Source organism: Harmonia axyridis, chromosome 1 (genome assembly GCF_914767665.1).
Source record: "Harmonia axyridis chromosome 1, icHarAxyr1.1, whole genome shotgun sequence".
In the NCBI taxonomy this organism is placed as follows: domain Eukaryota; kingdom Metazoa; phylum Arthropoda; class Insecta; order Coleoptera; family Coccinellidae; genus Harmonia; species Harmonia axyridis.
In genome coordinates, this window is record NC_059501.1 from 49,893,642 (window position 1) to 49,920,605 (window position 26,964).

The following is a 26,964-nucleotide window of genomic DNA, read 5'->3' on the forward strand; positions in this document are numbered from 1 at the left end:
AATCTTCGTTTAGAACACCTGAATGAAGAAAAAAAAGAAGCAATACGAAAAATTTGCTTTGAATACAGAGATATTTTTCATTGCAAGAAATTGCCTCTGAGTTTTACTAACGTTGTGAAACATGAAATAAGAACCACAGACGAAATACCAATATTTCAAAAGGCTTATAGAATGCCAGAAACACAACAGAAGGAAGTTGAAAGGCAAGTAGAAGATCTGCTGAAAAACGACATTATTCAACCTTCCTGTAGCCCATGGAGCAGCCCAGTCATCGTAGTTCCAAAAAATATTGATGCTTCCGGAGAACAAAAATATCGTCCATGTGTTGATTATAGATTACTCAACAAAAAAAGAATTAACGATCAATACATATAACAGAAGTATCGGACAAATTGGGAAAATGCAAATATTGTTCCACACTTGACCTAGCTTCAGGATATCACCAAATCGAAATGCATCCTAGAGATATACCTAAGACAGCATTTTCTACAGAAAGAGATCATTATGAATACAAAAGACTTCCTTTTGGATTAAAAAACGCACCAAGAACTTTTGAAAGAGTCATGGACAATATTTTACGAGGTATTATCAATGAAGCGAGCAATGAAGCTTATGTAGTTTATTTAGATGACATAGTAATATTCTCAACATCACTACAAGAACACATAGAAAAATTACGTAAAGTATTTGATCGTCTTAGAGCTGCAAATTTAAAAATCCAAATGTACAAATCAGAATTCTTAAAGAAGGAGGTTCAATTCTTAGGTCACATTATAAAAAAAATTGATGCTATTTTACGCTATCCCCTTCCCAAAACAACAACCGAGTTAAAAGGATTTCTTGGACTCACAGGTTATTATCGCAAATTTATAAGAGATTACGCTAAAATCACGAAACCTTTGACTGTTTGTCTGAAAAAAGGAAGAAAAATTGTCTACTCAGAAGAATTCATGAAATCATTCAACAGGTGTACAGAAATATTAACAAATCCACCAATTTTACAATATCCCGATTTCAGTAAAATTTTATAGTAACTACAGCAACAAACGTAGCAATTGGAGCTATTCTATCACAAGGACCTATTGGTTCAGACAATCCAATATGCTATGCATCAAGAACCCTCAATCAATCAGAAGAACGTTACAGTACTATAGAAAAAGAACTCCTAGCAGTCATCTGGGCAGTTAAGTACTTCAGATGCTACCTTTATGGTAGAAAATTCACGATATGTACTGACCATTGACCTTTAATTTGGCTAGATAAATTGAAAGAACCTAATTCAAAACTCCAGAGAAGGAAAATACGGCTGGAGGAGTATGATTACGAACTTTCATATAAAAAAGGATCTATTAACAAGAATGCCGATGCATTATCAAGAATACAACTGAACATTACAGATACTGAATCCTTAATCAATAACGTAGATGAGAACGAAATTGAAAAGTTATTAGAAGATACAGCATCAGTCGAGATGTCTGAATCAGAATGGAATGAAATTTTGAAAAGATTAGATACAGATACAAGTGATGAAAATGAGGAACTTTTAGAAAGTAATGACGAAACCATACATTCTTCAAATGGAGAAACTTCAAACTCTTCCCCAATTAAAATATCAAACGAGATTATTGACTCAAAACCAAATCAATTTTTTATTCAGGAAGTCTACAACAACCCAAAACCCGTGAGAAAAGAATCTATGGAAAACATAAAGAAATTTTACGTTCAAATCAACTCTTCGAATAATGAAGACGAGATCATCAAATTCCTAAAAGAATACACGGCAGATAAGAAGAGATATTATTTCTACTTCGAATCTGAGAACATGTTCAGTGTTTAGTAATATTGTAAACAAGCTGTTGAACAGAAACGGTCCAGAAATAATGTACTGCACCGAAAGGAGAGAAGTAATCCAAGATGAGGAACTTATCAACCAAGCGATAAAATTTCAACACGAAGGAAAAACGAATCATAGAGGTGTGAATGAAACCATCAGGCAACTTCAGCGAAAATACTATTTTCCATCTATGAAAGAATACGTCTCGAATTATATAGCGAAGTGCGAAATTTGCAAAAAAAAATAAATATGAGAGAAATCCTCCGAAAATTGATATGATGCTAACAGACACTCCTTTCAGACCTTTTGAAAAAATACACATAGATATTTACACTTTCGAAAACACTAAATTTCTAACTATTGTTGATGCTTTCACGAAATTAGGCCAAGCAATTGAAATAAAATCCAAAAATGCTCTATTAGACTATTTTTCTTTTTACGGAACACCATTACATATAAGTTCAGATCATGGATTGGAATTTTTCGGACATATCGTACAAGAACTTTTAGAAACTCATAAAATAAATATTCATTTCACGACAGCACATCATCCGGATTCTGACGGAATCATTGAGAGATTCCACTCAAAAATAGCGGAACATTGTAGAATTTTGAAATCACAATCCAAAGACCCCATAGGAATCATAATGAAATATGCAATAATAGGTTACAATAACTCCATTCATTCAACCACAAAATTAACTCCACTTGAACTCACATTTGGCCCTACAAAACTGAAAGATCCTTTAGACATACTTTACGATAAACAAATGTATAGTAACTATTTACAAAAACATAAAGAAAATTTAGCATTAGTTTATGATAAATTCAATGAAAATATAATTTCACAGAAAAATAAAATTGTTAAAAAAATTCATGAGAATACAAGAAACCCCTTCAAAATGGGCCAAACAGTTTATGGAAGATGCTATAAATATGCTCGCAATAACAGTGGACCTAAATTTAGCGGACCATTCATTATCACAAAAACTTTTACCAGGTAATAAAGCCCTTATTCAAAAAATAGAAGGTAATAAATCCAAACAAAACATTGGTCGGACAGTTCATTTGAAAAATCTAAGACAACCTATTGTCACATGCTCATCATCGTCGCAGCAATCTCCGGAATCGTCATCTTAGAATGTACGGAAGTAAAGATCAATCAAATTATAGACAATCCTGGCATGTTACCATTAAAAAAGGGATTGTCTCGAAATATTGTGAACTATTGGACTCTCATTTTGATCTATCGAACATAACGTCGGAATTCAACAAATTAGTTTCTAGTTATAGAAAAATGAACCCATCATTTCATAGCTCAAAACACGGCAAAAGTTATTCGCCTGAAATTTCCAATCATAAATATATCCTAGAATATAAAATTGATGAAACCCATAAAAAAACTCAGACAACTTATATCTACCCCTATAAGAAGAGGAAAAAGAGCTTTGATAAATGGATTAGGTGCTATATGGAAATCTATAACCGGGAATCTAGACCAAAGTGATGCTGATAAATACGATAAAGCTATTCAAAACTTAAGAGACTCGCAACAGGAATTGATTGATGTGGCAAATTCACAAATAAGTCTAACAGAAAAATCGATAAATGCATTCAATAATTCAATGAGCAAATTGCAACATAATCAAGCTTTATTAGAGAGTAAAATTAGCCAAATAAATTTCTGGATGAACACATCAGCCATGGATTCTTGGGATGATTTCAATTTCGTTTTTCTAAACTCAGTATTCACACATATTACCCTAGCAGTAGATATTATAAATGAAATTTTAAATGATATAGAAAAAGCCATTTCTTTTGCCCAAACGACAACCCTTCATTCATCGATCATTTGACATAAAGAATTTATGAAAGAATTTCTCAAAATTCAATCAAAAATTAAAGAAAATAAATTACCATTTCCAAATAAAGATGAGAATATAATTCAGTATTATTCTTGTACTCGAAGTAAGGGATTCATTAGTAAAAATCAAGTGAGATTCATTTTAGAAATTACCCTTACAGAAAATATTAATTACAATTATTACGAATTATTTCCAATACCAATTTTGAAAAACAACCTATATCAAATTATAATCCCCAAAGCAAAATTGCTTTTCCTTTGTGAAACAAAATACCCTCTATTCAATGGTCCAATGGTCCATGCCAAGAAGTTTCTCCAGCTAACTTTCTATGTGAAGAAAATACAAGACCAATATCATCAACCAACCCATGCGAAGTCAAATTACTCAGCATCACCAGAAACTACACAAGATGCAGCCCGAAAAGGACAAACCTGAGGGGAACCAGCGTCCATCAACTAGCAGTAGATTATTATTATTATTATTTGAACTGGGGTCGTTTTGCTTCGGTAAGCCTTCCGGGAACTGCGACCATGCAGATCTTTTGTTCACTACCCTACTCATTCATAGAAACCCAGGGAGGTCGTCAACGACGTTAATAAAATTGACAACCTCCCTAGGGGCCTTGGCCATTACCTCTCTGGTATCCAGGACCGGCTTCCCAGGAATGGTTCTTAGGCCAGCCAGCTCTGGACACTTGCATATCAAGTGTTCAGAAGTTTCTACTTCCGATCCACAGAGCCTGCAAATCTCGTCTGCTGACTTACCCATACGGTACAAATGATGTTTGTACCGACAGTGCCCCGTCAGCAGTCCCACCATCACCCGAAGGCACGAGCCGTCACTGTGGTCCATGCCAAGAAGTTTCTCCAGCTAACTTTCTATGTGAAGAAAATATAAGACCAATATCATCAACCAACCCATGCGAAGTCGAATTACTCAGCATCACCAGAAACTACACAAGATGCAGCCCGAAAAGGACAAACCTGAGGGGAACCAGCGTCCATCAACTAGCAGTAGATTACAACAGACTACAACAGAAGAGAAGATTGCCAGAGTGAAGTGCGGAGATAGTGCCGAAAAACTAGTGTTTTGCGGAACATATGTCATTTTTGTTCCCCACCAATGTGAAGTGAATTTAGAAACATTCATCCTAAAAAACTGGAAGCATAGCTCTTCCAGAATGACAATTGTTCATTTGCCAAACATTAAAATACCAGAAATATCCGATTCAAATTCTTTTGAAAAAATTCATCAAGTTCCTATAGAATTAGATGATATTCAACTCGATGACTTAAGAGGTAATGGTACCACGTGCGTTTGAGTGCATCTGTCAAAGTTTACCTATTCAGCTCCCTCCAGCCCCTCTGAGAAGCCTTCACTTTTCAGGATGAGTGGAGCAATCTCAAACGTTCTTCTGATTTTCCGTCCTTTTCTACCACATGTAAGAATTCAGATACGTTTGACGGCTTTCAATTCTTACACGCCAGCCAATGAAATCGCAGCGAACTGTACGAACGGTTGTTCGAACATTTGGCAATGCAGCAACTTCGAGCTCGAAAGACAGGTACAGAGATGGTATTAGGTATCTTTCTAGGACGGATTGACCAGATGTTTTGAAAGAAATAACTCGCTTTTTATGATGGGCAATAAAACCGATTTTAGAGAGGGTTGCGAAGTTGTGAGAAATATCAGTTAGGATGGACTATTATCAGATGGGTTCGAGAAAAAATGTATATGCTAAATTTGTTCAGATTCCTTCATTCTTACGAAAATTAATTTGATTGAAAAACGTATTTAGTGGAATAATAAAAAAAAATCAAAAGAAATGCACCGAAACTTTTCACATAAGCGGGTCACATTCATTGAGCAAAATATTGATTTTGCTCATTATGGTCAGCCAAATCAAAATGAACCATCAATATGATGGTCATCCAAATATGATATCGGATGAATGATGGAACATGGGCATTTATGACCAATATTCATTTCAAGTCAGTTGTTATATCGTATTGATCAACATGCTGAATATTACGATTCATTTATATTGAAGGCAAAAAAAAGTACTAAAATTTTCAAAAATTCTTATTTTCACAAACAGCCTTCGTACAAAAAACAGTTGTTATATCGCATTGATTCTCCATGTTCAGGATTACGATCCATGAATTTTGAAGGCATAAAAAGGACTGGAATTTGAAAAAAAAAGCCTATTTTAAAAAATTGACCACGTACAAAAATCAGTTGTTATATAGCAATATCGCATTGATTTTCTATGCTCAGGATTACGATCCATTAATTTTGAAGGCAAAAAAATAACTAACATCTTTAGAAATTCTTATTTTAAGAAATTGCTTACGTACAAAAATAGGTTGTTATGTCGCGATATCGCATTGATTCTCCATACTCAGGCAATAATTTTGCATAATTTTGAAGGCAAAAAAAAGAATTAACATTTTCAAAAATTTTTATTTCCAGAAATTCACTATGTATAAAAATCAGTTGTTATATAGCAATATCGCATTGATTCTAATATTCAGGACGCTCAGGATTACGATTCATTTTTTGAAGGCAAAAAAAAAAATGGAATTATAAAAAATTCTCATTCTCAGAAATTGACTACATACAAAAATCAGTTGTTATATCAAAATATCGCATTAATTCTCAATGCTCAGGATTACGATCCAACAATTTTGAAGAGAAAAAAAGGACTCTAATCTCATTTTCAGAAATTGACTATGCAGAATCAAGAAATTTCTAAACAATAATAACATCTTAGTACTGACCTTCAATATTCCCCTATAATCACCAACCAGTTCAACTGAAATATTAATTCTTGTTGTGCATAAAAATAATCACATTTCCATACACTGAAAGATAAATTGGGATTGACTGAATATCTACGGAACAAATTTACATGATTAAAAAAACTAATAGTTGTCATAGTTATTAGAATGACCACGTACTAATGAGATTATTCTCGGAAAATATGAAAACTATAAACATGAAATTTGGTAAAAAATTAGTTCTTATATCACTTATTGATCTTTCATACTCAGGATCACGATCCATTAATTTGGAAGGCAAAAAAAGGACTAAAATCTTTTTTGAAAATTCTCATTTTCAGAAATTGACTTCGTACAAAAATCAGTTGTTATTTCGCAATATCGCATTGATTCTCCTTGCTCAGAATTACGATCCATTTATTTTGAAGGCAATAAAAGGTTCTCAAATTTCAAAAAATTCTCATGTTCAGAAATTGACTCACATCGTAACATCGTAGTACTGAACTTCAATATTACCATATAATTATCTACCATTTCAACTGAAATGTTATTTCATGTTGTGCATGAACATAATCTCTTTCCCATACACTGAAAGATGAATTGGTATTGAATGAATATTTACAAAACAGATTATGCATGATTAAAAAACTAATAGTATCATCATAAGAATGACCATGAACGAATAAGATTCTTCTTGTTTTCCTGTAGAAATCAAATTTGATATTTTTACATGATACTCCCAAAAAGCAAGTAATAGGATCAGAATAAATAAATCCTTGAATCTCTTGTTACCCATATCGAAAAGAATTGACAGCTAACTAAACTGAATAAAGGTATGAACAGACCGACGCGTGACTGCGGGAGCGGGAAAGAAACTTTTGTGGGTTGGAAATCAACGGCTTTGAGCAGTAAAACTTCTTCCTCCGAAAAACTGTCATTTTCATACATAATTTTAGATTCATACTAATAATCGTGTCCTATTATTTTCGCGTAGGTGTGCATGCTATGCAATCTGCCCGCTGAACGCATCGCTCCCGTTCCCGAAGTCCCGCGTCGATCTGTTCATACCTTCAAGCTTTCGAAAAGAAACGAACAAGCTAGAAATCTTTCTATTCACCTAATACTGTTTACGACTCTAACTGAGAACTGATTCATAACGCAGCAACGTTGCCGGAATTATCAAATTGTAGGTAGTATTGAAGAATCTGGTGATTCGTTGCGAATTTATACAGTAGGGGCAGCACTATACGACGGTCGATTATTCTTTTTTATTATGAAGTGATTTCAGCTCTTTTGAAATTTTTTTCTATAGTTTTTTTTTAGAATAATTTTAAAATAAATCAGTGATGAGCCCTATCCCCATATCATCGATTCCATTGCGAAAAAAGAAAAGTTACCAACTTTTTTTTTCGTTTTTTCATTTGCAAATTAAAAATAGCCAATCCGTTCCTTTCTGATCATTGTTTGAAGAAATTATCAGAAAACCCCATACAAATCGGTGATCTGCAAGAATAGTTATTCTCCTCTAAGTTTTGAACTGGGCAGTCAAGTGGTAGCATTCCCTCTTAAGGAATATTGGAATTCAAATCGAACATTCGAAAAAACAAATCCTTTCTATGAAGAGTCCTAGTATTCATTATGATAATTTAAGTTTATATACCTTAATATTATATATGATAATAATTTTAATAATTTTCATTAATAATAATAATAATAAAGTTGTGGGTAGCGGTAGGTGAATCTCTAGCGATTCACCTATCAGGAGAGTTGAATCGACTCCTGCCCACCGCAGATTCCAGGAGCTCCCTGACCCGGGAAGCTGAAACCTGTCGAAGGGTCCCTGTCCAGGGTAACGGACGAAGCCGTGTGGAAAGCAGCTCAAGAATTCTCCCACCGTAGCTCTGCGGATCGTAAAAAGCGATCAAAGGCCGTCTCTCCCACGACACGGAGGAACCCATGAATTATGGTGAATTTAAGGAATAGGAATATAGAGCCGTTGCCTGAGGTTCGTCAGGGCGTGTCTGGAGCCGGCACTGGACATGACAATATGCGGGACGTCGGTGACAGAGTGCTAAGGAGACGGGCGTCTGTCGAACAAAATGCTACGCCTCCACAATCTCAACATTCTAGGAGAAGAATAACACGAGTTTCTCCGACCGCTGAAGGTGCTGCGCAGGATCCCCAACCAGCACTCACCCAAGCAGGTCTACCAAGAAGACGCATGAAATGGACAAGTTCAATAAATTAAACGATCATGCGCATATATTATGAAGTGACTAATATGGAAGAGGATAAAATAGGCTACCGTCAAAAATTATTTGCAGAATTCCACAGAAACTATCCCGAACTTCAAGTTTCTGAGCAAAGAGTAGCCGACCAATACCGGGTCATATTGAGAAATAAACTTGTACCCGATGAGAGACTTTACACCATAAAAAATGAAGTCCAACTGAGGCTACAGAATAGGAACCTCACTAACAACGAAACGACAATTGAAGAAAACTACGATTGTACTGAAAACCAAGACAACATCAATGCACAAATGAACTCTGAGGAACAAAACAACGCAGATGTGATAGCAATAAGTGATGCTCAACGACGGAATATATATGCTGCACCCGTCGAAAATCCCGAAGAAGACCAAAGAGAACTACTGGAGCGATTATTTGCCACAATGAATAGATGCGTTATAGATTTTGAGGGCACAGATCCATTGAGACGACCGATTCTGCCAAGATTGAGGACATCCAAGAAACTATTTCATCTCCTGGTCATGACCAACAAGGAGATTATACCCAAGTATCTTTCTGACTACCATGATCTCGAATCATTACACCTCATCATATACTGTGCAGCATTTTCAATAGCAATAGTGCTAGGTGTGAAGCCAAAACCTAAAAGTCAGCAACCAACCAGAGAAAAACAACAAAATAAACCACATTGGCAAAAAAGGCTAGAAGACAAAGTTCATAGCATCCGCCAAGATATTGGAAGGCTCACCCAATTTGCAAAAGGTTCGCCGTCTAGAAGATTACAAAAAATGGTGAATATAGTAATGGATCGTCACCGGCAACATACAACGTATGATCCAAACAATGAAAATGCTCAACAAATTTTAGACACACTGAAACAAAAACTTAGTGTGTACTCCGAAAGACTCAGAAGATACAATGAGAGCTATAGAAGAAAACAGGATAATATGATTTTTGAAAACTCCGAAAGAAAATTCTATAGAATGTTAAACAATAATATGTCAGCAACACCAGGAAGTTATCCAACCGTCGAGGATATTGAGAATTTTTGGACAGATCAACTGGCTACACCAACCCCCTACAACTCCCAGGCTGATTGGATAAGAAGTGAAGAGAAGTCCTGTGAGACAATACAACAACTGCCGCAGAACGCAGTTTCTCTAGAAGAATTCCATGAAATATTGAAAAACACACACAATTGGAAATCTCCCGGCTCAGATGGAATCCACAACTTTTGGTTGAAAAAATTTTGGTGTATACACGGCAGGCTAGTTGAAACCATAAATGGTGTTATGACTAATCCAACGGAAATGCCCAAATTTTTAACAACAGACACCACTTACCTCTTACCGAAGGATATGCAACACACAGCGGATCCATCAAAATACAGACCAATTACATGTCTACCAACAATATATAAAATCATCACATCATGTATAGCATCTAGTATCTGCAAACATTGCGAGACAAATAACATAATGACAGCACAGTAGAAAGGATGTTCCAAGAATGCACTAGGATCGAAGGAACTGCTGATAATAGATTCCATCATATGCTACCAAGCCTTCAAAAAACACAGAAATCTTTTTATGACATATTTTGACTATAGGAAGGCCTTCGACTCTATTTCACATGGGTGGCTGACAAAAATTTTGGAAATATACAAGATCGATATGTCGTCGCCATGTCGAATGGTCAAGGAATTTCTTGCTCCCAGTGTTCAAGTAAAATTGATAGACACGAAGATTCAATAAATTGTAAAACTTGTGACAGTGCTTATCATATCAAGTGTGTTAACTTATCACTAGAAGAACGCAACAAAATTCGTGATAATAGTGCCAAAAAATGGCTATGTAAGGATTGCTGTCGATCCAGTTCAAGTGTTCTGACGGTCTTGGATCGGAATGCAAAATCAGACATAATCCAACTAACAAGGGAAGACCTCGCAATGCTAAAAAAGGATATTGTGAGTGAAATTTCTACATTATTCCTAGATGAAATCAATAATCTCAAAAAATTGATAATAACACAGAATAAACAAATGAATAATCTCTCCGAACAATTATCTTCTTTAAAGAAACATGATAAAAACATTATCACAACTCCACGTGTTGAGAATGGTGCGGACAATATGATACATCGGATCTCCCACGGCGAGTCATCTTTGTCGATCGCCCAGGTTCCTAGCATCTGTCATTCCGATGATAAAACAATAAGGAAATCTGATGAAGAGTCGATCGTGAGTGTTGTTCCGACCATTGATAAGTCTTCGGAATGGAATACTGTAACCAAGGGAAAGAAACGAAGGAAATTGGATGCCCCAACAATAAATCAATCCAACCAAAATAAAACATCCTTAAAATACTTACCCCCTTCTAAGAAGAAACTGAATCCCATCATCGGTACACAAGAAAATAGTAGCTTACATGTTGTTCCAAAAAAGCTTGTTGCTCACCTACATGTGACCAGATTAAGTCCAGAGACTACAATAACAGATCTGCAAGATTTCTTAAGCCAGCATTCTACTGATGTAACCATTGAAAAACTTAACTCTAAAAAACCTGAAGTATATTCGTCGTTCAAAATAACATTACCTTCAGGCCAGCTAGACAAAGTTATGAACCCGACATTTTGGCCTTCTGGAGTGGCAGTGAACAGGTTTTTTATGAAGAGTCGGTTTACAAATGCCAAAAGCTAATAAACAGTACCACCATCAAAACAAAGGAAATATACTCACCTGGAAAGTTAACAATCATTCAACTCAATGTTCAATGTATCTCTAACAAGATAAATCACCTAGAAGTCTTTACGGAACAACAAAACACTGGAGTACTCCTTTGCAGATACCTTCGATTTCGCTGAGAGGATACACTATGGCAGCATATTATTGTCGACCAACGAGGCAACATGGAGGAACAGCTATTTATGTTCGATCTTGCTACACTTTCGAAGAGATCGAACATGTGAAGAAGTTCACTATTGAACTACAATGCGAATTTTGTGCCATTACCCTGAAAAATGTATCTTCGAACATTTCTATTGTAAGTGTCTACAGGCCTCCTGGGGGAAATCTTGAATTATTCTTCAATACGCTTTCATATGTGCTTGATTTTTGTCTCACTGGTTCAAAAACTATTTTTATTTGTGGAGACTTTAATATAAATTATTTTGACTCGCATAACTACCTTAATTATTTTATTTTAAGTTTCAATCTCAATGTTACTTCTGAGGAGGCAACGAGAGTCTTTGTCAACAGAAATGGATCAATAAGCTCCACAAAGATCGATTACATCCTTACAAATGCAAACCAAAAACTTGTAAAAACTACTGTTCACGACTGCGATATAGCCGACCATAGGGCAATAAAATTGCAATATTTTCATGACTCCAGCACTTTGCCAACTAAACCGGTGACTCGGACATATCGCCTCCTGTCCGAGGAGAATCTGCGCTGTCTTCATTTGAGGACTGAACGCACTTTCTTTAATAGCGTATTTGATCACACCGATCTAAATAGTGCTTTCAATGAATTTCTTTCCATCCTAACAAGTTTAATTGATTCTTCTTGCCCGGTCAGGCGATCCAGGTTCGGAAATTACGTACGACATCATTGGATTACATCGGAAATAAGGCAAGCAGCCAGTGATATAAAGAATCTCCACTGGCTGCTTCGCAATTCGAATTCTCCGAATGTCAAAGCTCTGTATTCGTCAGCGAAAAAAGAATACACGTTTTTGTTGAAAGCAACTAAGAATACCTACTATAAAAATCTGCTGCTGTCTTCTTCTAATAAGAATAAGACTGTATGGAAAATAGTTAAAGACGAAATGTGTCTAAATTCTCAAAATGAAAAAATTGCCCTCAAAATAGATGGTAACGTTGTTTCTGACTGCGGTGAAGTAGCTGAAGCGTTTGCCAGATATTTTTCTACCATTGGCAAAAGAAGTGTATATGAGCACTATGGTGCATACAATTCTACCTCCTGTACAACCGAGAGGTTGGCCGACATTAATTTTTTCTTCTTCCCGGTCATGCCTGAAGAGGTCTTGAGAGTAATAAAGAGCCTAAAAAACAAGAAAAGCAGTGAATATGACATGGTTTCGCTAAGGATTTTAGAAGTCGTGGCTGAACAGATTTCTAACCATATGGCTTACTTGGTCAATCTCTCGGTCACCTCCGGCGAATTTCCATCGGTGCTCAAAACTGCAAAGATTATCCCTGTGCATAAGAAAAAATCTAGAGAGGACATTTCTAATTACCGTCCGATATCATTGTTGAGTACCTTGTCAAAGATTATCGAGAGATTAGTTTTTGACAGAATTATGAATTTCCTTGACAAATTTTCTATCATAACGAACTGCCAACACGGGTTTAGAGTTGGCAGGTCTACTGGAACAGCGGCATGCGATTTTGTGAAGTTCGTATACGACTCTCTGGATAATGGCGTTTCGGTGGCGGGAATGTTTTTTGATGAATCTCGTGCATTCGATACCTTAAATATTGAATTCATCTTGGACAAGCTGTATAGTCTCGGATTCAGAGGGATTTTCCTTGAATGGGTTCGAAGTTATTTAACAGATCGTAAGATGTTTGTTCGTATAGGAGAAATAAATTCCGATAAATACCCTGTTGAAATGGGTGTACCTCAGGGATCTATTCTGGGTCCTTTGGTAATTATAATATTCGTGAATGATATCCAAAGTTACTTGAAAGAAAAATTCCAAAACTTAATCTCGGGTATTCGGATCCTGCAGTTTGCAGATGATACATCGTTTCTTATTGCCGCCCCTGGCCTTGCGGAATTGCGTGTGAGATGCGGGATGCTCGTCCAATATTTCTCGGAATGGTGCAAAAAAAATTTACTCATTCTCAACATTGAAAAAACGGGCCTACTGTATTTTCAGACTCGGAACTACAGTAACGAACTCACTTTGAGACTCCCTTATGGAGACTTGAAGTCCTCTGACTGTGTACAATTTTTGGGATTGCGAATTGATAACACGCTCAACTGGCGAACTCACTGCGCTTATGTCTGCACTAGATTGAGTAGTGCATTTTTTGCATTGAAGCGACTAAAAAATATTTTGCCTTTGGAATCACTGATAGGAGTATATTATTCACTAGCCTACTCCCATATGAATTATAACACCATTCTATGGGGAGAATCTCCTAGTAAGAGTGAGGTTTTTGTTTCTCAGAAGAGAATCATTAGGTTGATGTTCGGCTTAAAACCCCGGGAGTCTTGTAGACCATCATTTATCAAGAATCGAATACTTTGTTTTCCTTGTATTTATATATTTAATTCCTTGCTGTTCATACGTAAGAATATACATAGCTTAAAAAAGTGCTCTGAATATCACAAGTATGATACCAGACATAAAGAAATAATCTGCTTACCAACTCACAGAACCACGAAATTTCAACAATCACCCATGTATGCTGGAATCAAACTTTTCAATCACTTACCAGAGCGAATTAAGCATCTTGAATATTTAAGTTTCAAAAAAATTATCAAGGATTTATTACTAGAGCAGTGTTTCTATAGCAAAGAAGAATATTTTTGTTTCAGGTTGATTTGAATATTTAGTTTGATTTTCTTTTTCCTGTTTACTTAATTTCTGACCTGTCCTATAGAAATGTAAATTTGTCTTATGGGATGCAATAAATGATTATGATTATGATTATGATCCAATTACAATAAACTTTTTGAAGTATGCAATGTGCAACTGGAGGACGAATATCGAACTCTCTACGGCGAACATGACTACTAAAGATATTCCAATAAAAAGGGGAATTTTCCAAGGAGATTCGTTGAGTCCCTTATGGTTCTGCTTGGCGCTGAACCCCCTTTCTAAACAACTGAAAGCTACTGAAAGAAGTTTCAATGTCAAAGAAAACAGAAATACTATTGCACTCAATCATTTGCTATACATGGATGACCTGAAACTTATAACAGGCAACAAAAACCACTTTCAAATTATGGTCAAACTGGTGGAAAATTTTTCGGAAAACGTGGGGATGAAATTCGGATTGGACAAGTGTCGTACTATTAGCGTAGTGCATGGAAGAATCCAAGATGAACCGATAGTTCTCTCCAATGGACAGGAGATAGAAGCAATGAAATCGGACGATCTTTATAAATACCTAGGAATGAAACAAAACCGACGAATAAACCATCAAAGAATGAAGGAAGACTTAACAACTGAGTTCATTAGGAGATTCAACAAAATTTTAAAAACAAACCTCAACAGCAAGAACATGACGAAAGCTATCAATACATATGCATGTTCAATTCTTACATACTCTTTCGGTATCATTCCATTGACCAAAACAGATATAGAAAACCTGCAACGCAAAATGAGAACCTTGATGACGAAAGCACACAAGCACCATCCGAAAAGTAGCATTGAGAGGACGACACTGCCGAGGAATAAAGGAGGCAGAGGTCTGCTAGACATCATGGAACTTGCCCATGGACAAATTGGATGCCTACGAACATACTTCAAAGACAAATCAGGCATGTCAGATATCTACAAAGTACTGTGTGAAGCAGACGAATCAACACCTTTACAACTGCACAAGGAGCAATTGTCATACAACCACCAGACAATCCAAGAAAATCTGCAAAGATGGAGAGAAAAGCCCCTACATGGACGACATTAGATAGCATTATTCAATATGGGCGACGAAAGTGATGACGTATCTGAGACGAGCTCTCAAAAACAAAGTAATATCGATGTTAATATCGAATATAAAAATGAAAAAGGCTTTTCATGCTGCTCAAGAAAGTGCGGTGTAGTCATTTGTGCATTCTGTGAAAAAATTATGCATAAATCCTGTGCTAAAAAGATGGAACACATAAAATTTATTGATGGGTTTCATATAAACTGCTGCAACTCCGAAGAAACTACCGGGATATTGCTTCGAAAATCAGAGGAAGAAACAGTGAGTACTCTGGGATTACTCGAGATTAAATTATTGGAGACTAAAAATCAATTTCTCACTCAACTGTTAGAATCGGCGAATGAAAAAAATGAAATTCTAAAATTGAATAATGCCTTACTCCTTCAACGAATACAGGATATCGAACGGAAAACAAATGTACCGCAGAAAAACGCGAATAAACATCATGAATCTGTTGATAACAATTCCCATCATAAGGTTGTTATACCAGTCATTAAAATCGACAATTTGACAGATTGTTCACCCGCATCTGTAACTGATGATCTCAGAAATATGATGCTAACTGAGAATATTCCTTCAAGCAGCTCCGCAACAGGAAATCCTCCAAACAGAAACAGTAAAAAGAAGATATCCAATTTATCAAACCCAGTGTTATTGCATAAAAATGATCAGGGTATGAAATTGGATCAAACTAAGAATTTGCATACTGAAAAACCAATTGATCGAATTGAAGAACCAGAAAAATTATCCTGGACTCAGGTAGTCAAGAAAAAAACAGCGAAACAAAAACAAAGCACTATGGCTGACCTTCTGAAGGATGAAACAAACTCAAATTCAAACGTTCATCCGTTAGAAACGGCACAACGAGAAAAAATGCAAGAAATTATAAACCTTGATAAATATTCCGAATGGAAGAATGTTTCTTATAAGGCTAGGACACATCTTGTCAGTGAGAATAATCATAATAAGTCAAGCAATAGCACAAATCCTCAAAAGAAACGAAGAACTACGCAGATTGGTACAGCACCAACCGCTGAACCTAGTGGATCTGGTTTTCAAGGAATGGAGAAGAAAGTTTGGATTTTTATAAATCGCATAATGAAACATGTCACAATACAGGATATACATAAGTACATTGCAAGTAAACCTGGTTTTGAGGGCAACCAAATAGAAGTGAGGGAGATACCTGGGAATCCAGAGGGTTTAAAAAGATTTGTAGTGACAGCACCGTTAGTCCTTAAAGAAGAGATGTATAAGTCAGAGTTCTGGCCAAATGGAGTCGGTATTAAGAGATTCAACTTCAATAAGTATAGAGAACAAAATTTTTTCGTGATGAGAGGAGAAGCAACAGTAAAATAACGTTCAAAACATGTCAAAGTTTCTCAGGATTTTCAGTCCTCCATCAAAATGTCAGATCTGTTGGTGGGGCGAAGCAAGGGAAATTTGAAAATTTGTTACAACAAGAGAAACCTGATTGTTTTGCATTGACAGAACACTGGAAAGATCCTGATGAACTCGAGCAGCATACCTTTGCTGATTACAAGCTTGTTAGTGCCTTCTGCAGAAGTAAGGGAAAGCATGGTGGCTGTGCTGTGTACTGTCTGAATCATATGGAAATCAAAGAGAGGCTAGATCTCAAAAACCTCAGTGTGTCCACTATAATCGAATGTTCAGCATGTAGTGTTTCTGTTTATGGTAGTAAAAAAATTGTTGTAGTGTGCATTTATAGGCCTTCTTCATCTCATGATTTTGAAACGTTTTTTGAAAAATTAACTTTAATTCTAGAAATACTACATAGTGAGAATGCAACATATGTTATCACAGGCGATTTCAACATAAATTTGTTGGACAGGGAATTGGAGGTTGCACATGACCTTGTTTCTCTCCTGGAGACCTTCGATGTGGAGATTACTGTTTGGGAGCCAACAAGGATTAGTAGTGGTAGATGCCTGGATAACGTATTCACAAATATTGGTCAAGGTAAGACCACTGTCATTGAAGCGCACTTATCTGATCATTCTGCACAGCTTTTTAGGAGCAACATTGAAGTTGTCAAAAAACAGTCACATAAGACAGTGAGCTATAGAAACTATAATGCAGAGGCTTTAAATGCTTTTCTGGAATCTTTGAAGAGCAAGACTTGCGGCCCCATTGGAAATGTTGCAGCCCAGGGTGTAAATGAAACATGGAATGAGTTTTCCGATTTCTTCATAACTACTTTCAATGACCATTTTCCATTGCTAACAAAAAAAGTTCCAATCAATTCTAAACGATACAAAGAATCCCCAGAGTTATTCAAACTAAAGCAACATCTTGACAGCCTTTTTGTGATATCTTGCATCAACACAGACTTCGTTGAAATGTATAAAAGAGCAAAGCGAGACTACGACATAGCCATTTGCAGGGATAAGCGGAACTATTATGGTAACTTGATAGAAAATTCTGCAAATAGACCTAAGACCACCTGGCAAATCATAAATGACTTGAAACCAAGTAAAAAAAGGCCCAAAACAAGTATCTTACCCGATGGTAATCTACAGGAAATTGCTGAAAAATTCAATATCCTTTTCCAAAGCAATGAAGCTGGGTACATCAATTTAGTTCAAGAGAATTCTTTTTCTGGAATTAAGAAGATTGAAAATTCTTTCTATGTATTTCCTGTAACTGAAGGAGAGGTACTCTCATGCATAAAAAGCCTAAAAAATAAGAATTCAACTGGCTATGATGGAATTCCTATGAGAATTATAAAGGACTCTGCTCACATAATAGCTGAGCCTCTTAGCCGAATTATCAACAAATCTTTCATAGAGGGGGTTTTCCCTGATAGATTGAAAATGGCAATTATCAAACCACTATTAAAAAAGGGGGACGCTGAGCACCTTGGTAACTACCGCCCGATCAGTATTCTGAATTCTTTCTCCAAGATCTTTGAGAAAATATTGGCGCAACGTTTGATCAAGTTTTTCGGAAAGTTCCATGCGTTCGACAAGTCACAACATGGTTTCCTTTCTGGTAGAAGCACTGAAACTGCAATTTTTCAATTTATTACCTCCATCATAAATTCAATAGAAGCTGGTGAAGTACCTCTTTGTTTGTTTCTCGACTTATCTAAAGCCTTTGATAATGTTGATCATTCCATACTTATACACAAACTCGAAAGATATGGCATCAGAGACAAACAACTTCATCTCATCCTAAACTATTTGCAGAATAGAACGCAACAGGTTGCTATATGTATGGATGGTAGGGAATACAACTCCACTGTGAAGAAGATAGCGAGAGGCGTACCTCAGGGAAGTATTCTTGGACCGCTTCTTTTCGTCCTTTACATAAATGACTTGCCAGAGGTCCTCAGGGAGCACTCTTGGGAATCAGTATTGTATGCTGACGACACAAACATAATGATTAGATCACATAAAATCAGTAACCTCATTTATGGAGCACAGAACGCTTTAACTCAGACGAAGAAGTGGTGTGAACAGAATAGTTTGCAGCTGAACATGACTAAGACGGAGTGTGTAGCCTTCCGTACAGATAGAAATAATTTACTTTTCCCAAACAGCTTTGAGTGCAGAGGGCAGACTGTAATGTTGGAGAATACCACAAGATTTCTGGGTATACATCTTGATGAGAACCTCAAATGGAAAGAACACAGTCGCATTTTAATTAAGAAGTTGAACTCCTCTATTTACAGCTTGAGGGTTCTGAAATTTCAAATTGATGCCAACATCCTGAGAATAATATACTGCTCCCAAATCGAATCGCTTCTCACGTATGGAATAATTTTCTGGGGAGGCTCATCACTGATCGATAGGATATTCATTGCTCAAAAGCAAGCACTACGGGTACTGCTGGGGCTTGGTTTTCGAGAATCCTGCAGAGGGCACTTTAAGGAGGCAGGGCTAATGACATTGCCTGGAATGTATGTGTACAAGTGCATATGTTTCATTCTGGATCATCCCAAATTCTTTGAGGAGTTTAAAAATCAAAATAACACCCGACGACTCTACCCTTATCATTATCCGCTTCACTCCCTTACATTATCACAAAAGGGTGTGCATTTCATGTGTATCAAGCTATTGAACTCACTTCCTTCAGATATGCTGAAATCCAGAAAACTTGAACGTTTCAAGAGAATATTGAAAAGATTCATTATAAACAGCGAACCCTATAATTTGACTGAATTTTATACATGGTGTAGAAATTATCAACCGGAGCTGTGAGACTCATGCTTTCTTCTTGACTTGTTGTACTTTGCTGTAGTATATATCAACTTGTTATATTTGTAGCATTTTAACAATTAATAAATTTCTATTCTATTCTATTCTATTCATTTCAACGAGGTGAACCAGGATCATGTCAATATTGAAGCGTCGAACTATTGGCTCTCATCAAGTGCGATGTATCCAGAAACGGAAGGATTTCTTTTAGCCATCCAAGATCAAGTGATCTCGACAAAAAACTACTGCAAGCATATCATAAAGGATCGAACTATTACTGACGATCGATGCCGTTATGGATGTCCAACGAATGAGACAATCCAACATATCACGGGAGGATGTCAAATGTTTGCAGGAAATGAATATAAAGAGCGACACGATGCAGTTGGAAAGATACTACACCAAGAAATGGCAACTAAATTAACGCTAATTCATTCTGAAAAAGTGCCATACTACAAGTACCGACCGGAAACCATCCTGGAAAACGAACGCTATAAACTGTACTGGGATCGTACAGTTTTGACTGATAAAACAGTCCCTCACAACAAGCCAGATATATTGCTAGTTGATAAACATCAAAAGGCAGCAATACTCATCGACGTAGCAATACCTAATAACAACAACATGCGTCAAAAAGAGGTCGAAAAAATTTCAAAATATAGGGACCTCGAATTTCAGATAAAGCGCCAGTGGGGAATGATATCAACGAGAACTATTGCAATTGTCATCTCAACAACAGGAATAGTACCCAAAAATCTCAAGAGAAATATCAAGCAACTAGGACTTAGTGAGTATATATGTAATATAATGCAAAAAGCTGTTCTTTTAGGTACTGCAAGGACGGTGAGAAAATTCCTAGGATGCGAAGGACAGGTCCAAGGATCGCGTGTAAGAGGACCAGAAGTTCGACGAGAACCAGGGGGACCACGAGGACCGGACACGACCGAGCTCTACCCTTCTGATATTTTAAATATCTGGGACTGAGTGAATGTTCCTCTTAGCGAGGAGTGAGGAGCCGACGGCGAGGAGAAATCCTACGCGTATAGGCAAAAGTCGGGGATAATAGTATTTATTTCCAGAATTGTATCTACAATTACAAAATGAAAACAAGTCAAAAATTCTTTACAGATTAATTTTTTTACCTATGCTATATGTACATGACAAAAGTCTATAAATTCAAGTATTGAATATGGTTCACATTTGATAAACATTGCGAATTTCTGGCCGGAGTGGTCTGACAGATGTTCCTCAATTATTGTGGTAACTCCTTCAGCGTTTGTTATGATGTTGTCTAAACAAGTTGAACTGTTCAAGGTTTTTCTAGTGGGTTCCGTAGTTGAAAATTTCAGATTGAACGATTCTATAATTGCATGAAACATTTTTGACTCATTTGAAATAGTCAATGAATCTATATAAAAATCGCCAGCAATAATGAATTTATATGATTTGCATTCATCAAGTAAAATAATGAGTTTTTCAAAAAATATTTCGATATTACTCAGAGGTAAAGTATTAGGACGATAAATACAAATAATTAAGTACTTGTCCGAACCAATTACCACCTGACTTGTGCAACATTCGAACGATCCATTAACATTCAGATTTTTAAAATCTATTCTATCTGTGCATTGCATACCCTGTTTGAAAATATGGCGAATCCACCATGTCGACCCTTCTCTCGGCAGTACATATATGTCAGGGCATAACCATGTGGTATGTACATCATAAGTTCTTCTTCACTCTTCCAGTGCTCGGTTACGCATAAAATGTTTATTCCATGTATGGATAACGTTGTCTCAAGTCCTAAAAACGAAGTCCTTATGGGTTGAATGTTGTAATTGAGTAGACTGAATGATTTATTATGATTGACTTTGACCGTTACTTCACTATTGCATCTGAGATTGAATCCTTCCGAAAAAAATTCCTGAAGTTGAACTCTCTCAAGACTACTCCACTAGGCCATGATGCCGGCTTTGACAATTCCAAATATAATGAGTCCGTGGGTACACCAACACTAAAGGCAGAATTATTGCCTCTGGTGGGAAGTTTCCCAACTTCAAAATTCTCCTGATTTGTGGAATCCTTCAGAAAGTCTCTCACATCATTTTCAGTTACATGGGGTCCACAAATTTTTCCAACGTACAACCATTTCCTTCTCTGTGCTCCTTTGATTTTAGATTCGGGATTTACCTGTCTCGATCCAGTACATAGCAGGCTGGATTTTTGTTTTTGTTTCCCTGGTTTTTTCTTGGCTACCTGAGTCCAGGATAATTTTTCTGGTTCTTCAATTCGATCAATTGGTTTTTCAGTATGCAAATTCGGAGTTTGATCCAATCTCATACCCTGATCATTTTTATGCGATAATACTGGGTTTGATGAATTGGATATCTTCCTTTTACTGTTTTTGCTTGGATGATTTCCTGTTGCGGAACTGCTTGAAGGAATATTCTCAGTCGGCATCATATTTCTGGGATTATCAGTTACAGATGCCGGTGAACAATCTGTCAAATTGTCGATTTTAATGACTGGTATAACAACCTTATGATGGGAATTGTTAACAGATTCATGATGTTTATTCGCGTTTTTCTGCGGTACATTTGTTTTCCGTTCGATATCCTGTATTCGTTGAAGGAGTAAGGCATTATTCAATTTTAGAATTTCATTTTTTTTATTCGACGATTCTAACAGTTGAGTGAGAAATTGATTTTTAGTCTCTAATAATTTTATCTCGAGGAATCCCAGAGTACTCACTGTTTCTTCCTCTGATTTTCGAAGCAATATCCCGGTAGTTTCTTCGGAGTTGCAGCAGTTTATATGAAATCCATCAATAAATTTCATGTGTTCCATCTTTTTAGCACAGGATTTTTGCATAATTTTTTCACAGAATGCACAAATGACTACAACGCACTTTCTTGAGCAGCATGAAAAGCCTTTTTCATTTTTATATTCGATATTAACATCGATATTACTTTGTTTTTGAGAGCTCGTCTCAGATACGTCATCACTTTCGTCGCCCATATTGACTATCTTGACATTATCTTATTCAATAATTGTAACATAAGAAAGACTAAAGATACAAATATTAGGCCAAATAAAAATAATCCCTTGGAGGATATTCAGCTCAAAATTAGAGTTCCAGTAAAACCCCAATTTTTTCCCTTAGGCGTGGAGGAGTTACATGTTGGTATCCTCCAATGTCTTTATTAAATAGATACGTAGCATTAGAATAGATCATATTCCACTGATACCAGGAAGGCATTCCATAAACAGTGGAATACAAGCTTACTTGTTCCTTAGAATGTAATAATTAAGTCAGGATTGTTCTGAATGCCGTGACTTTAAGCTTGTCCGCTTCGTCAATATTCAATAAAGCTTTTTTTTTAAATCAAAGTTCTTAATTCTAAAACATAAGTCGCACTTCCCGTAAATTAAATGCATGTCAGCGTATTCCCGCGACGTATACGGAACGTTTGCTTCCGCCATTTTAAAGAATAACGTCAACAACAATTAACAGATCAGAGTTCACAGAGCGCCAAGAAATGACAGACCACAGACCCACAGCTGTATTGCCTCTGTTGAGTTCTCTGGCTGAGCCAGGTGGATGAATAAGCGAGCTGGCAAGTACTTCACTAGGTCCGAAGATCCGACATCAATTTGAGGGCAGTGAAAAGGTCCTTTCTCAATCGTTGCAGAGCCTGTATACCTACGCGTAGGAGGTCGACATTTCTCTAATGAGTGTAAATGCTTTTCATTTCATTAAAAATATTAGTACCTACTCTAAATAATAACCGTCAAATTATAGTCAGAAACGTACCCATGTGGATAAAAACAGCCATATCTTTTTTCTTTGAATAACAAATGACTTGTGTGATACCTTTTTGAAATCACTATAAAATAGGCAATTTATTGGTGTAATGTGCAGTAGTAGCTCGGTACATTTTTTTTCCACTACGATGGGCTAAACTTCATGAACAGAATAATCCACTACCAAAATTTTCAATAAAAATATTTTTCACAGCACCCCTTCAAAATGTTCGGAGTATGTTCTTGATGTAAACGTTGAAATCATTCTTCTGCAATATTTTACTGAAAAAATCAACCAAAAAGGTGTAAAATTGTACCAACCGTGAAGACAAAACTATTGAAAGGGGCAAAAATTCATTATTTTCAAAAAAAATAAAATATATCTCGAAAACGGTAAGACTTTTATAAGAGGAATTTTGTCATAGCAGGTGGGTTATCCTTCGATCTACATTCTCCCTCGGTTTGACGTGGTCTTTACGGGGCACCCTGTATAACAACATTGATACAGTCTGCAGCATTATGGGAGACAACACCAAACTTCAGTAGACTAGTACCTGACTGCCAAAACATTCCTCTGCACATAAAAAGCTAGTCGGTGAAAAACGGAAAGCCCGCCGAAAATGGCAAAATTCAAGAAATCCAGCAGACAAATCAGAAGTGAATAGACTAAATCATCAACTCCACAATGCATTGAGACAAGCAAAAAATGACGAATTTAGCTATTACATAAACAACATCATTCAATATGGAAAGCAACAAAAAAATTTAAGAGACCATTGACTTCTATTCCACCAGTAAGAAATGTAAATTGAAATTGGGCAAGATCGAATAAAGAAAAGGCCGAGGTATTTGCTGAACACCTAGCGAATATTTTTACTGCAACCCATACAAACAGTGACGATAAAGAAGTCCTGGACTACCTATCCACTCCATGTCGACTTTCACTACCACTGGAAACTCTTACCCCTTCTGAAATCAGTAAAGAAATAAATCTTCAAAAAACTCATAAGGCACCAGGATATGATTTGATAACGACTGAAATATTAAAACATCTACCAAAAAAAGCTGTGGTACTACTAACAACTATATATAATAGCATGTTACGGTTATGTTACTTCCCCATTCAGTGGAAACACGCTTACGTCATTATGACTCCAAAACCTGGAAAGAACTCTACTGAGGTAACATCATATAGACCAATAAGCCTTTTACCTACTCTAACCAAATTATTTGAGAGACTCCTACTGAATAGAATAGAAAGAGCGAGCATTCTGAATGACCTGATTCCCGATCATCAGTTTGGATTCAGACAGAGACACTCCACAATCCAGCAATGCCATAGAGTAGTGAACAAAATAAGAGAAAGTCTAGAAAACAAGAAAATGTGTTCATCTGTCTTCCTAGATATCGAACAAGCATTTGATAGAGCATGTCAGTCTTTTATACAAAATCAAGAAGCATATGACAGACCAATTGTTTCTACTCATGAAGTCCTACTTGAGCGATAGGTATTTTCAAGTGAAGGTGGAAGATGCATATTCAGATTATAATAATATTCAAGCCGGAGTACCACAGGGTAGTGTATTGGGTCCCATTTTGTACCTAATATTTACAGCAGATATACCACAAACCAACAACACTTTGATAGCAACCTTCGTAGATGTTACAGCTATAATGTCATCAGATGCCCCAATAACAGCATCTAATAAACTCCAATCACACCTGAACTTGCTACACAAGTGGTTTATGAAATGGAAGATCAAAGTCAACAATAATAAGTCTGCACACATTATATTCACTCTTAGAAGAAACACTTTCCCCCAAGTATCACTCAACCCATAGAGAAAGGAGGAAAAGAGTGACGACTCAGGGGTAAAATAAATAAGCGTGATTGTGGCGACCTTATGGGCAGGGATTGGAACTAACGATGTTGATTCTGCGCACTTGGCGCCTTATTATTTCATAATTCGAAATAACTCACAATTTGAATGAAAACCTGCACCGAAAATTGTGTAAAAAAATGTAATATCAATTACAATTTGTTCAATATTTCAGTGAGGTTATGCATCCAAGTTAATATTTTACCTCAGTAATAATACTCAACTAAAATTCAAATACTTTTTATTGCAGATAATTATACAAATTGATATTTATGAACAGAAATTAATGAAATATTAGATATATCGTATTGTATCACTTAACTATTGAAGAAGGAAACATTTCATTTGAAGGTTAACAATAAAATAACAATTTCTGTGATTACTGACAACAATCCAGGAAATCGAAGGGTTGATTTAGAATTGGAATCTTGAATTCTTTGGCAGAACTCCCACATAAGCTGTTCGAAACCTGGAACAAAGTGAAAAATTAACGGTGATCCTGGAAAGATTTTTGTAAAAAGTGAGGTGATAACAAAAGAACAATATGAAGTGAAAGTAAAGCTCTGTTTGTTTCACTTTTTTTTTTATTTTTCTTTTCGCACTGAGGAATGAAGAAGCTCTAACAGCCTTTCCTAGCAGCTGGGCTTGTGACGTAACGCTGCTAGGACTTGTGGGGGCTCTCACCCACTAAACTCCCACCTCATATCGTAGGTGTTTTGGCAAAAGTCAATTTTTTTTGGAAAACATATCCGAAGAATACTAAAGTTTCTATGGGTGGCACATTTTCAGAAGCAGAACCTCCCCATGTTTCTTTGACTTTGAATTTCTGAACTGAGAAGATATAAATTGAACCCCATTATTACTAATTGACTGTTTCAGTTGTAAAAATAATTTGGAATGACTTATCTTCTCGGCTAATTTTAATTTATGTTTAGACTTTTCAATGGTTTTTTTCAATCAAGACAACTGCTCTTTTTGTCGTATACTAATGCCATAAAAAAATTTCTCTCTATCTGTTAACTGACTCTTTCGCTTGATATTAATTTGATTTAAAATGCCAGATCTTTGCTTCGCAACAGGGGAAAAAGTAACAGTACTTGGATGGTTATTGGTGATATCTAAACTTGTACTCGGCTCACAATTAATTAAATCATTCTGATCAGAGAGCAGTGCATAATTTGGAAAATCTGGCAGAGCTGAAGGTAAAAGTCTGGTTTTGAGTGTATTATAAAAATTGTCTTCACTGAAATGGTCCTCACATATCTTACTTTCTTTAATTATGTTACAGCCGGAATGTACAGATTTAATTGCTTTATCCCATTCTGAAATTTTAGTTGGAGGAGGCCGAAAAAAGTGCTTGTTCGTGGTTGAACCCCTATAATAAATATCCGCACAATTTGGGATGCAACATGAATAACTAGATGATGACATGCTGATCAATTATGGTCAAGAGGTGCTTAATATTTATATACTCACCTACTTACCGTTACTTATATAATACTTACGAAAAAAAATAAAAGATAATTAAACTTGAACCTGCTAAAAGCTATGCCTAATGTCTACGTCAGGACTGCACTGAAACAAAAAACAAACTGACTAAAGAGAGGTTGGAATTCACGCTAGTCATCATTTTCAGTAGAAAAGG

General features: G+C 36.2%; 2 protein-coding genes across 8 annotated transcripts in view; one reads left to right on the top strand and one right to left on the bottom strand.

The window, feature by feature from the left end:
- LOC123673441 (inactive dipeptidyl peptidase 10) overlaps positions 1-26,964 on the top strand; it is a 536,532-nt gene that overhangs the window by 496,026 nt on the left and 13,542 nt on the right. The window lies entirely within an intron of this gene.
- LOC123673489 lies at positions 12,394-13,393 on the bottom strand. Its single transcript, XM_045607998.1, has 3 exons — positions 12,991-13,393; positions 12,886-12,934; positions 12,394-12,795 (listed from the first exon to the last, which is right to left on the bottom strand). The coding sequence occupies exons 1-3, from the start codon at positions 13,239-13,241 to the stop codon at positions 12,565-12,567; spliced, it is 531 nt and encodes a 176-aa protein (XP_045463954.1). The 5' UTR covers positions 13,242-13,393; the 3' UTR covers positions 12,394-12,564.